Source organism: Dysidea avara, chromosome 10, assembly GCF_963678975.1.
Source record: "Dysidea avara chromosome 10, odDysAvar1.4, whole genome shotgun sequence".
NCBI lineage: Eukaryota > Metazoa > Porifera > Demospongiae > Dictyoceratida > Dysideidae > Dysidea > Dysidea avara.
The window spans coordinates 16,849,947-16,864,614 of NC_089281.1; the positions used below are offsets into that span (position 1 = coordinate 16,849,947).

The following is a 14,668-nucleotide window of genomic DNA, read 5'->3' on the forward strand; positions in this document are numbered from 1 at the left end:
AGATGCTATATAATATGTGCTTCTGAAGTGAGGGGTCTGTCACTCCATGATTAAAGTGCTGAAATTTGAAATGTGAAATCTGTCAAATATTTTCTGTGCACAACTTATAGTGATATTAGTATAACAGTCATCAGTTCTTTCATGGCTTAATGAGTAAAATACGTGGCAGAGCTTATAACAGAAATTTCCTGAAATGTCACCATTGAAATTTGGATTGAAATATGAAATTTGAGGGCTAAAATTCAATATTGTTGTTTGACCCCCACTGAGTTCTGAATAGATGATCAATTAAAACAATACATGCATATCACATACAGCCAATATAGCAACACCGGTCTTCTCAGAATCTGCCTTTGGTTGGTGGAAATACATGGGCCGCATGGACTTCGACTCAGCCTATATAGCTATACATGGGGAGCAAACTGTTGGTTTTGTGACATCATATAACAGAGGGGGATAAGACATGGCTGACAGCTGAGTGGGCTCACTATAAGGTATCAACTACAGCCGATAACTAGCTATGGACTTTGTATAGCCTTCACAAAACAGTTGAAAAGTGTCTAAAGATTTTTAGAGGCATGTAACTCGTACTTTGCATACTTCAACCTTATAATTCAGCAATGTAGTGATCAAAGCTCAGTCTATTCTCTTTGCCAAGAGACTAGAAGGCGGGCGCCGCCAGACCAGCCTTCCACTAGTAGTAGAGGGGGGAGTTCCATGGAAGCCATCCACTGTTTTATAGTTTGGAAGTGCCTTATAGTTTACTGTGACGGCTCATAGATCGAAGTGGATTGGGCCACCACTATCCCAAAGATTTGCGATCAAATTATTTCCGGTGGTAGGCGGGAATTTTTAAAAAATACTTCCGGTATGAAACAAACCTGAATGTGCCGGCTGTCTCGTGTCTGGCTTCATTTAAAATATATATAGAATTGGGATGTAGCTGTATATTTGCCTTGGCAGAAACTCACATTGTGATATGGCTCCGATCAATAAAGGAAGATTGATCGTCACGCTGTTTCTATTTTGCGAGCTATTTTGTAGCCTGCAGGCAATTAACAGTCACGGTGTAGAAGAACTTTACCGCGCTTTGAATGTTACTTGTTTGGAAGAGAGAGACTTAACTAAAGAGATATGTCAATCAGAGGTTAGCCATATAGCTATTAAACTCGCTGAATGGCATCATTTCATTCCTTTTAGACCGCGACCTGTGCTTCTGCGTTGCTGATTGAAAGACTGACGGGAGATAAGTGTGCCGTCCTGTATCAGTTCTTATCTCCTAAGTTGGCCTGCAATTTGAAGAATCACGTCCTCCTTCGCTATTCCGCTTTAAAGTGGTGGTCAGATGGCGCACTAGTTTCTCCTAATCAACTGTCTCGTTTTGTTGTGGGGCTTAAACTCAACTTAGAGGAATACTATTCTGTGGATTTTGTGGTGAGGATTATTAAGCATCCACAAAATATACATAGCTATGCTCCACCTATAGCTCCCTCTGCATTAGCACATAGCTAATTGTCCTATGCAATTGTAGAGACCTTCATGTGCACCTTTAATGATCCTCTATCCTAAGAACAATTCAGCCTTTATCCAACTATAAGTATAGGGGTGGACTAGTGACACTACAGGACGCTAACAGTGACACCAATTGTGTCTTATTTTTTAATGTCAAGGCTTAAGCACAAGTGCTGAAGGTCTGTAATTAAGATACCTGGTCCTATAGCTAGCTGTTTAAAGACGTTAGCTATATTTATGTATGTTGGAGAAATAAAAAGTTGACTGGACCTAGACAGCCTCAAACCTGCAGCCATCCGATTTATACGCTCAAAGTCTGCCAGGCAGTCAGGATTTTTTCCCCCGTGCTAATTTCATGTAATTGTATATAATTATCGGGTTGAGTGTGTGCATGATCATTGATTCACTTTCGTTCTTAGGAACCACAACAAAGGTTACATATCACAACGGATTACCAAGGCTGTAATATGTTTTATCAAGAGTTCATAATATATATACTGAGGAGAGTATCCTACTCTCATATACCCCTGTAGAAGGGCGTATCATGAAGTTATGACGTGACGACAAGATGTTGTGGTTTGTGATGTACGAGCAGCCATAAAAGTGCAGGAATCGTTAGCACCATTTTACACTAGCGACGCTCAGGATAGCCGTATCCGCGAATGGCCTAACAAGAAACGCCTACGAAGCGGTCTTAACCCATGAAGGAACGATTGTAGTTCGGCGAGAAATGCTTAGAGCTGGAGTTAATTTGGTTGCTAGCGATGTTGTTAGGCATGCGTTGAATCGATACCATGTTCAACTAATGACACATTAATTATACAAAGAAAAACGGGCGAACTCAGAAGTGTTATGTCATAACTTCACGATACGCCTTTCTACAGGGGTATATGAGAGTAGGATACTCTCCTTAGTATCAAACAGTACGATAGTACTGTTTAAGTAGGGATCGGGGTGGATTTGGCACGCGCCTCAAATTTCGATCCCTCAAAAATCATCCTAGAAATATCTCACACAGCAAATAAACCTTTTAGTAAAGAGTCTTCAAGTTTCTAACTTTATTTCTAGCGTTATATATCAGGAAACGACTAGAAAAGTGCTGGAATTTTATTTCTAAAAAATCGCTAAAACAGAAATTTTCGTCTGCCTGCCAGCCTGCCTGCCTGCCAGCCTGCCTGCCTGCCTGACCACATTCGCAAGGCTACAGGCCAAACGAAGCAGCGAAGGATCACCATTCTTTGCCACAAAATTTAACTCGCTGCTGGGATGTGCCTTTTCGGGTTCCGACGAGTGTCTGCCTTCTGCGCTTTGCCTTTCCTTCTATCTTCAATTACGGATCGTCTTCTTCTTTTCCAGTCACGGAGGCGTTAATAATTCGTATCGACACTTTCCTTAGAGCAGTCGTATTCGGACGCCACAAAACTAATAACGGATTCCGTACTGTAAGGGCAAGTAGATGCCTGTATAGCAACACTTGCAAAGCGATCAAACAGCCTAGTGAAGTAAGAACACACTGCCACGCCCTTATCAATCAGAGCGCGTGCTCGTACTTAACGATCTGTGGACCACGCCCATTATTAATGGTCCAGCTGTAACTAATTGTAGAAAACAGGAGATAGAAACCCTGCATGCCTTTCAATTTAGTAATTGAGCAGCTTGCATAAAGCAAGCAGCAAGATCGAGATACTCTAATAGAGCAGTCAGTGCCAAAGATCAATATACCTATACCAAAAAAAGTTAACAAACTAGTGAATTTAAAAATTGTTAATTTAGAAATGGAAGTAGGGATCAAGCGATAAAAACTACTGAAACAAGTGATTTGAATGATGGCAACTATTACAACATAGCTTTGTGGGGAAATCCCTACTTTGGCATTGAACATATATGGTGACGTGGTGAGATGCCAATGTAAGGATTTCCCCACAAAGCTATGTTGTAATAGTTGCCATCATTCAAATCACTTGTTTCAGTAGTTTTTATCGCTTGATCCCTACTTCCATTTCTAAATTAACAATTTTTAAATTCACTAGTATCAAGACACACGGTAGTGTGTCGTGCGGCCCAAGAAGCTGGCGCGCCACACCCGTGAGTATATTGACAGGAAGAACGAAAACGTCATTTTCACACATTTGTATCTCGGTGATCACTTATCTGATTGGAACCAAATTTGCTACACAGTTGCCCGCCAGCCAAGGGAGTCTACATTCCAAATTTGAAGGAAATCGCTCCAGCCATTTCCGAGATACGAGCTGCCAAAGTTTCGTTTTTTTTTCTTCGTTTTTTTTTTCTTCTTCTTCTTCGTCTTTTCGCACACTTGCAAAAATTGCTATAACAAGCAAACGCGTACTCCGATCGCCTTGAAATTTGGCACACAGAAAGGGAGTCCAAAGGCGAATCCTAGCATCAAATTTGGTACAAATCCGATGAATGGTTCAGGAGTTATGACCGATTATTCGCGTAAAACAAGATCGATTTGTTGTCACGCCTACAGGGTAAACCGCTTCATGGAATGAGCTGAAAATTGCTATGTAGATGGAGTAACCATCGTAGGAGTGCCTTTTGGTGGTTTGAAAGGAATCGAGATAAAGACCACGGAGATATGACACAAAACCCAACCTGTGTCACAATTACGCGATCGATTTTTATGAATAAAAAAGTATTAGTTTTCACGCCTACTAGGCAAACCGCTTAGAGCAATGAGCTGAAAATCGGTGTATAGCTGGAATAATCTTCATAGAAAGTCCTTGCAGTAGTACAGAAGAATCGGATTACAAACCACTGAGTTATGATTCGAAAGCCAACTCCGTGTAGCAAATGCGAGATCGAGATACTCTAATAGAACAGTCACCCTAATAGAGCATTCGGCTAATTTATTTATTCCATTATAGAATTTTATTACATCACAAGTTATTCTGTAGGGAGTTCAGCTGCAAACAGTTAATCTTATAGACAGTTCAGCAAGAAGACAGTCACCATGTGGAGAGTTATGCAAATATATCACTATAGAGATTCAGAACATTACAAGTCACACTGAAGAAAGTTCAGCTATAAACAAGTCATGCACTGTGTAGAGAATTCAGCTACAATTAAGTCACTCTCTAGAGAATTCAGTTACACAGAATTCAGCTACACACAAGTCACTGTGGAGAGAGTTCAGCTACAAACAAAGTACCCTTTAGAGTGATCAGCTACAAACAAAACACTTTGCAGGGTGTTCAGCTGCAACAAATCAACCTTTAGAGCAATCAGCAATGAACAAATCTACCTGTAGAGAGATAAGCTAGAAACAAATCACCCTGTAGAGAGTTCAGCTACAAAAAATCACCCTGTAGAGACATCAGCTAGAAACTAGACACAATGTAAGGAGTTCAGCTACAAGCAATCACCCTGTAGAGAGTTCAGCTACAAAAAAATCACCCTGTAGAGACATCAGCTACAAACTACACACAATGTAAGGAGTTCAGCTACAAATAAATCACCCTGTAGAGAGTTCAGCTAAAACAAATCAACCTGCAGAGAGATCAGCTACAAACAAATCACCTTTTAGATAGTTCAGCTACAAACAAATTACCTTGTAGAGAGATCGGCTACAAACAAATCAACCTGCAGAGAGATCAGCTATACACAATTCAACTTGTATAGAGATCAGCTACAAACAAATCACCCTGTAGAGAGATCAGCTACAAACTAGACACAATGTAAGGAGTTCAACTACAAGCAAATCACCCTGTAGAGAGTTCAGCTACAAACAAACCAACCTGTAGAGATATCAGCTAGAAACAAATCACCCTGAAGAGAGGTCAGTTACAAAAAATCACCTTGTAGAGAGATCAACTACAAACAAAACACTTTGCAGAGAGCTCAGCTACAAACAAATCAACCTGTAGAGAGATCATCTAGAAACAAATCAACCTGCAGAGTGATCAGCTACAAACAAATCAGCTTGTAGAGAGATCAGTTACACACAAATCAACCTGTAGAGAGATAAGCTAGAAACAAATCACCCTGTAGAGAGTTCAGCTAAAACAAATCAATCTGCAGAGAGATCAGCTACATACAAATCACCATATAGATAGCTCAGCTACAAACAAATTACCTTGTAGAGAGATCGACTACAAACAAATAACCCTGCAGAGAGATCAGCTACACACAAATCAACTTGTATAGAGATCAGCTACAAACAAATCACCCTGTACAGAGATCTGCTACAAACTAGACACAAAGTAAGGAGTTCAGCTACAAGCAAATTACCCTTTAGAGAGTTCATCTACAAACAAATCAACCTGTAGAGCAATCAGCTAGAAAAAAATCACCCTGAAGAGAGGTCAGCTACAAAAATCACCCTGTAGAGAGATCAGCTAGAAACAAATCACCCTGTAGAGAGTTCAGCTACAAGCAAAACACCCTGTAGAGAGTTCAGCAACAAAGAAACCACCATGTAGAGAGTTCAGCTGCAAACGAATCACCTTATAGAGAGTTCAGCTACAAACAAATTACCTTGTAGAGAGATCGGCTACAAATTAATCAACCTGCAGAGAGATCAGCTACACTCAAATCAACTTGTAGAGAGATCAGCTACAAACAAATCACCCTGTAGAGAGATCAGCTAGAAACTAGACACAATGTAAGGAGTTCAGCTACAAGCAAATCACCCTTTAGTGAGTTCAGCTACAAAACAATCAACCTGCAGTGAGATCACCTACAAAAAAGCACCTTGTACAGAGTTCAGCTACAAACAAATTACCTTGTAGAGAGATCGTCTACAAACAAATCAACCTGTAGAAAGATCAGCCACACACAAATCACCCTGTAGAGAGATCAGCTAGAAACTAGACACAATGTAAGGGGTTCAGCTACAAGTAAATCACCCTGTAGAGAGTTCAGCTAAAACAAATCAACCTGCAGAGAGATCAGCTACAAATAAATCACCTTATAGACAGTTCAGTTACAAACAAATTACCTTGTAGAGAGATCGGCTACAAATTAATCAACCTGCAGAGAGATCAGCTACACACAAATAAACTTGTAGAGAGATCAGCTACAAACAAATCACCCTGTAGAGAGATCAGCTAGAAACTAGACACAATGCAAGGAGTTCAGCTACAAGCAAAATCACCCTTTAGTGAGTTCAGCTGCAAACAAATCAACCTGCAGTGAGATCACCCACAAAAATGCACTTGTACAGAGTTCAGTTACAAACAAATTACCCTGTAGAGAGATCAGGTAGAAGAATTCACCTTGTAGAGAGTTCAGCAACAAAGAAACCACCATGTAGAGATTTCAGCTGCAAACAAATCACCCAGTAGAAAGATCAGCTAGAAGAAGTTACCTTGTAGAGAGTTCAGTTACAAAGAAACCATCATATAGAGAGTTCAGCTACAAAGAAATTACCCCATAGAGAGTTCATCTAGAAGAAGTCACCTTGTAAAGAGTTCAGCTACAAAGAAACCATCATGTACAGAGTTCAGCTACAAAGAAACCACCATGTAGAGTGTTTAGCTGCAAAAAATTACCTGTAGAGAGTTCAGCTAGAAACAAATCACCCTGTAGAGAGATCAGCTAAAAGAGGTCACCTTGTAGAGAGTTCAGCTACAAAGAAACCACCACATAAAGAGTTCAGCTGCAAATAAATCACTTGTAGAGAGTTCAGCTACAAGTAAATCCCCCTGTAGAGGGATCAGCTAGAAGAAGTCACCTTGAAGAGAGTTCAGCTACAAAGAAACCATCATGCAGAGAGTTCAGTTACAAACAAATCACCCTGTAGAGAGATCAGCTAGAAGAAGTTACCTTATAGATAGTTCAGCTACAACAATTCACCCTGTAGAAAGATCAGCTAGAAGAAGTCACCTTGTAGAGTGTTCAGTTACAAAGAAACCATTATGTAGAGAGTTCAGCTGCAAACAAATCACTCTGTAGAGAGTTCAGCTACAAAGAAACCGCCATGTAGAGAGTTCAGCCTCAAACAAACCACCTTGTAGAGAATTCAACTACAACAAATCACCCTGTAGAGAAGAAGTTACCTTGTAGAGAGTTCAGCTACAAAGAAACCATCATGTAGGGAGTTCAGCTACAAAGAAACCACCATGTAGAGAATTTAGCTGCAAACAAATCACCTGCAGAGAGTTCAGCTAGAAACAAATCACCCCGTAGAGAGATCAGCTGGACAAAGTCACCTTGTAGAGAGTTCAGCTACAAAGGAACCATCATGTAGAGAGTTCAGCTGCAAACAAATCACCTGCAGAGAGTTCAGCTAGAAACAAATCACCCCGTAGAGAGATCAGCTGGACAAAGTCACCTTGTAGAGAGTTCAGCTACAAAGGAACCATCATGTAGAGAGTTCAGCTGCAAACAAATCACCCTGTAGAGAGTTCAGCTAGACGAAGTCACCTTATGGAGAGTTCAGCTACAAAGAAACCATCATGTAGAGAGTTCTGCTACAAACAAACCACCATGTAGAGAGTTTAGCTGCAAACAAATCACCTGTAGAGAGTTCAGCTAGAAACAAATCACCCTGTAGAGAGACCAGCTAGAAGAGGTCACCTTGTAGAGAGTTCAGCTACAAAGAAACCATCCTGTATATAGTTCAGCTACATTTCAAGTCACCCAGTAGAGAGATCAACTGCAAAAAAATATCCTGTGGGGAATAATGGGCATGTAATAAACATATGTATATAATTTGTATAATTACTAATAAAATCAAAAACAATTGAAGCATTAAAAATCTTCTTTAAGTTCTTTTCTTCTTCCTGTGGTAAAGAAAAAAACACATGGGTTAAAAAAGCCCCAAAGCCAGCCATAGGCTGGCTTTGCAGTATACAAATACAAAAAGAAGTGATATCTAATCAAAAACAGCCAAGCTGTAAAAAAAGGTGCGGCCCCCAAAAAGGCCATGGTGAAAAAAGATGTGAAATCCAAGGTGGCGGCCAAGAAATGGCTGTGATGGTAGGTTAATGGTTACATTTTAATAACGACAATTCAAGTGAATTTTGTGCCGCTTGGTCTTGGCACCAAATTCACCTGAATTGTCGTTATTAAAATGTAACCATTAACCTACCATCACAGCCATTTCTTGGCCGCCACCTTGGATTTCACATCTTTTTTCACCATGGCCTTTTTGGGGGCCGCACCTTTTTTTACAGCTTGGCTGTTTTTGATTAGATATATTATGAACTCTTGGTTTTATATATTCCACTGGATAGAACATTGTCGCTAGGCTATTGTGTTGGTGTTGAAAGTAATGCTGATGTAATTAACTAATTGCCTTAGTTAATAGCTATGGGACTATAATATTAGTACACATTGTTTACATTAATTTAAGTTGTGCCTGCACCCTCACCCACATAGTACCACATATAGTGCCAGTGTTGCTATATAAATAATGAAGGATGGTCAATATAAGACATGCAACTAGTGGTATATGTGAGTCAGGTAGCTTGTGCACCAATACAAATTCATCATTAACTATGTAGTTCATATGTTTGTACATTGTGCCAGCTGTTATATCTTTGTTGTTAAAATTAAGTAGCCTTATCAAAATGACTATATTTTCAGAAAATACGTGGGACATGCCTGCATGCCATCACTTGGTAGTTAGCTCATACAAGGTTTTTTGTCTCGTGCATCGAAATTTATTGGTTTACATGTCAAAAACCAACGATAGCATTATTAAAAGTGCTCTAGTCTACTAAGATAGTATTATTTGTATGAGAATTTCCTTTGAAGGGGGACTCACTCTTAAGTATAAGCAAATTTCATTCATTTTAGCCTCATGCAGGTGTCACTTCAACTGGTCACTGTTCAGAGGTTTGGATTCACCAGCTTGTTGACTGTGAAACTTGAGGTATTTTTAGTTTTGTTTTAACTGATGTGCAATTTTGCTGGTGAGTTTACCAATTTCTAACCAGTAAGGCCCACAAAAAGGTTTTGCAAGATACTGGCTCAATGAAATCATAATGTCACATATTAGTGTTGAAACTGAGTCACAATTACTGACCCACTGGCCTGGATTGATTAAATTGATTAAAACCGAGGCATGTGCATGCCAAGTGCTACATTTTGGGTAGAGAGTGTTTAAGGTAAGTAAATAGGTAGCTATACGATAACTAAACACGTAAGGTTGATAAATCAGTGGGCGTGGTTCACAACGAGCATTTTAGCTATAAATGTATGTAGCTTCGTGCATGCATACAAACTTTATATTGATAAATTAGCATGACTCCATTCCTACAGACAATATCACATTCTTGATAAGTGGGTGTGGCTTGCAAAACTAGCCTGCTGCAAGATTAGACTATGACTCATCCAATAACTATGCTTTATGTAATCACATGCCAAATAGAATCAATTAGTGGGCATGGCTCCACGTAAGGCTGCAGACAGCAATGGACATGGATGTGCATACCTATAGACTGCAATATACCTATCGAGGAATGGGTATGGCTCCACGTATGACTACAGACAGTAACACATAAACCCTATAAATTGGCATGGCTCACGAAAGAAGCTGGTACTAGACTATGATGTGTTAGTGAACTTCCACATCCCAAAACTTATTAGCTCATTTCACACGTGATCGAACCCAGGTCATACCTGGATATTCTATAAAACAGGTCAGATCCAGATCACCTGGACAAAATATGACCCAGGACAGTAGCTAAATCATGTTTTCAATGATCATCACATGATACACATTGTTAATAATCATCAAAGTGTCACTGCATATGGTTAGTTAATTGGATTGGGTGCTCCCTATGCACTTGATGACTGTGTAGTTAACAATGATTATCTAACTACAGGGTGAAAAGTGTTTCTCCACCTCTGACATTTTACAAGATCAAGGATTATCAACACAGAAATGTTTCTCTTCCTCATCAGTTGGAAAAGTCTGTTCAGCTATTGTGGATAGGTTGTCAAGAGGAGAGTCAATCTGTGACACTGAAGTGGTTGATGATGTGTCCTGTGTTGATGATGTAGTAGAACAACTATTTCATAGGCTGGCTGATGAGAGTGGCAAACTGACTTTGACCCAACTACAGCAGTTGATTGACCAGTTACCTGATGACCATTACAGAGTTGCAAAACAAACAGAAGATCATCATGATGATCATGATGACCATGATGATGAGGGTGATCACGATAACCATGATGATGATGATGATGATGATGATGAGAATGATCATGATCATAATCATGGTGATGAGGATGATCATGATCATGACCATGAGGATGCTCAACAGAATGTAAGAAAGATATAGTGATCTGTAGCTACCAATATTATTATCAGTTCTTAACAGTTCTTAACTGGGGAGTCCCAGGGTTCACTGTTTGTAGAACTACCATTAAATATTTGTGGGTGCCTTATTTCCTGGTTTGTGTAAACATTGGTAGGTGCCATGCTGTCTGACTTATCCACAGTGTTGACCATAGCACAGATTGCACATACAAGTTAACCTGTTGGTTCACTGTTAAGTGATGCATTATTACTTTTTGGGCTTGTAAGTAATTTAATGTGATTAACTGACTATTCAATGCAACAGGAATAGCATTACATAATGCTCAGTAATATTATTATGTAATGCTCTATTTATTGTATTACTCAATGCAGAGTAATATTATTATGGAGCTATTATGTAACACTATAAGTTAATAACCCGTTATAACTGATGATTATAATCATTGCTAGGTGTGAGTCTAGTCTAGCCATCTATAGGTATGGCTGACCCATATGGTCCTATAGTCATGGGATGCCCCAAAGACAGGTGTGAAGGCTGAAGTTCATAGGACATCCCCTACTGCAAGTTATGGACTAATCAAAATTATTAACAGTTCACTGTTATTAGTAACATCCCTTGTACTTCCAAAAATGAAAACTTTTCACTTTGATCTAATATTGCTATCTAGTTCTTATTGGGTATTGCTATCTAGTTCTTATTGGGAAAAACGTTCCAGTCATTGAAAATTATTATAAAATTGTAGAATGTGTTTTAAGTTTAACACACCTAATATGTGAGTTAGCTTTAAAACTAAAATTGAGAGACTACAATTGTAACCCACTGAGCAAAAACCTGACTTGTTTGCATTTTCCTCAAACTTCATGTTATGACTTTTTTGTTGTCTAGAGGGAAAAACCAATAGGCTGTTAAAGTTTCAACCTTATCTATTAAGCACTTTTGGAGCACACAACTCAAATTTGCTTTGTGGTAGAGAAACGAAACAACGATATTCTTACTCTCCATGAAGAGGTGAATCCAGCAGTGTATTAGAGACCTCAATTCGTGTCTTCCTTCATGGTTTACTGGAACAATTGAAACATACATTTCTCTCAAAGCCAGACAAGTCGGGTTTTCACTCAGTGGGTCACAATTATTTTTTTAGGCATAGGAATTAGCAAAAAGAATGATTTTCATAGCATTATGCTGGTGCAGTGCTGGGAATATTGCTTACTAAAGGAACTAAAAGTAACACGATACATAGAAGTGTTTTGGGCTTCTAAGTAATTGGGGGGAGCCTTAGTGAGTCCCACCATTATACACCATATGAGGATAGCTGTGATGGATTACTGTCAGCACTGAATAAATCATCACTATCCTTGCAAGCAAACATGCACTAAGACTAGATTGCTATAAAGTAGGCTTGCCCCTTCAATGCTATGCATTCATGTTTATAGTATAAAACTTTGGCAGTATAAAACATTGGCAAATTTGGCAATTTGTCCTTTACTTCTTTCCGCCAAAGTATATTCAACTGTGGTTATCTATATGTAATGTGTAGTGACGCATGATGAAACATGGCAATTCACCAAAGTTTTTTCACCAATCGGATTTCACTAAAGTTTTAAGATATGTTCCATTCATAGTGTGGTAATATAGCTTAAATCTTACTTTTGAAGAAGCCATAATCAGTAATGAAAACAGTAATATTATTACATAACAAAGTAATAATATTATCAAGAGTATATAATAATAACCAAGAGTATCAAACGGCTGTATTACCCTGTGATTAATGATTGCATAAAGTAACACGGATACTTCAGTAATTGTTCGTTTATATTGCCATTAAGGGTTGCTGTATTTAGCCCAATTCAGCCACTAAACCAAGCGAAAACATGATAGCATTAAAGGGAATTCACTAATGTTAAAGTTCAGGCACTGTCAAGTGGATCCCTGAAGGCGTGGCAACATGCTCATTTGTGCAATCATTGTTTTAGTGAGCTGGAGTTATCTTGGATCCTTACTACACTTTCCTTGTACAATAACCATTAAATACTTGGTTGAATAAGACAGAAAAACTGGCATACAACATGTACACATTTCAAATTACTATTTCGCGTAAACGAGCAATTACTGAAATATCCGTGTTACTTTACGCAATCATTAATCATGGGCTATTACTTCTATTATATACTCTTGATAATACCTAATGTACAATAACATTTTAGTAACATGTTACAGCAAGACTTCATAATATTATGGACTCTTGGTTACAGCTAATAACCATAATCATAGCTAGGTGTGAGTCCAGTCTAGCCATTTATAGGCAAGGCTGATTGGCTATAGTAGTATATCAGGTTACTTTTACTTGAATTGATTAGTAACTGTAACTTATTGCATTGCTGCAGAAGCAAAACTGAAAAGCTGTCTGACCATCTCACGCACACTAATTCCTGTGCAATTTTCTTGCCCATACTGAAGTGGTTTTTGCACCAAATGAAGTGCTCATTATCTAAGAATAAAATAGCTGCCTTTGTTCTTTTTCATCACTTTAAGTTCAAAATAAAATACCGAAATACTGTAATTAGTACATAGGGCAAGTACTAGTAGTAGTATGTAATATCAAGACACACGGTAAAAAAAATTAATAATGATAAAAAAATGATAAAAAATTTAAATAATGATAAAAAATTTAATAATGACTGTGTGCATTGTTAAAATTTATTAGCATCAACATCATTGCAGCCATTTCTTGGCTGCCAGCTTTGATTTCACTACTTTTTCACAACTTTTTTGACCCAGGCTTTTTAAGGCTGTGCCATTTTTTCACAGCTTGGCTGTTTTTGTGTGGATTATATTACATTGACCATGTAACTTGCCCAAGGGTGTGCCACAAATTATTGTTAGTCACCACTAGATCACCACTCCCAGATTTGTACTTGTACTAACAATTGAAACTGCTGTCCACTCTGTAGTGTCCTACTGAATCACAGTTGGTGGAAGAGTTCAATCATGTTGTTGAGGAGTTGGGTTTGATGGATGATGATGGGCTCACTTGTTACATGGAACAACATCTCAATGACTCTAGTGATGATGATGATGATTATGATGATGATGATGATGATGATCAACATCATGATGACGATGACGATGATGATCATAATGACAATCATGATCATGACATTGACGATCATGATAATGTTACTAACTGTTCAATAATATATCAAGTATGTCGTAGTTTGATACTGGAGGTTGGGCTAACCACTGAAGCTTGTCTTAATGGGACCTCTGAAGAGCATGGTGATGAAGAGCATAGCCATTCTTTATCTGATTCGAAAGGTTAGCAATTATGTATACAGAGACACTCTTAGGTGACATAAATATTGATGCTACACAATGTTAAAAATGTCTAAAACATTCTACAACTTTAATGTAATTGTATCATTTCTTGGATGCAACCTTGTTTGAGAGGAACAATTGTGCTGCACTGAAGTATATACGTATCTAATAATGTAACACTTTCACACCTCAGATCAAAGGAATTCTTTATGCTACAAATGTGATGTGGCACACTTAGATGTTGCACTGCTAAGTGTGCTGACAACTCATTACTGCATTCCACAAACTGTACAGCTTTAATGCTTCTTACTATTGAATACTGTAGTAAAATGTATATGAAACCTATATGAGCAACATCCACTTTACATTGTGGGCTTCAGTGATCTCCTGTGGCCTACAATTGAGCCCTCCTGTGGCTCTCAATTGAGACCAACCGAATCCCACAATCAAAACTGTCTCATGGTGATAAGGTTTCTTATACATTTTGAAAACATTACATAGTAAGTACTAGTGTTATAGTAAGAGCTAATGTGAAGCTTTGATATAGTACAGACGATTGCGCGATCTTTGCAACTGAATTGCGGATACCGTATATCAGCCTTATGTTT

General features: G+C 38.5%; 1 protein-coding gene across 1 annotated transcript in view; it reads left to right on the forward strand.

Annotated features, from left to right (window-relative positions):
• Nucleotides 1–940: 940 nt before the first annotated feature.
• LOC136269094 (zinc transporter ZIP4-like) overlaps nt 941–14,668 on the forward strand; it is a 28,050-nt gene continuing 14,322 nt past the window's right edge. Inside the window, exons 1-4 of the mRNA XM_066064554.1 lie at nt 941–1,147; nt 1,201–1,434; nt 10,308–10,751; nt 13,697–14,060. Coding sequence (XP_065920626.1) covers nt 980–1,147; nt 1,201–1,434; nt 10,308–10,751; nt 13,697–14,060 — 1,210 coding nt within the window. The 5' untranslated portion in view covers nt 941–979. The remainder of the gene's footprint in view (nt 1,148–1,200; nt 1,435–10,307; nt 10,752–13,696; nt 14,061–14,668) is intronic.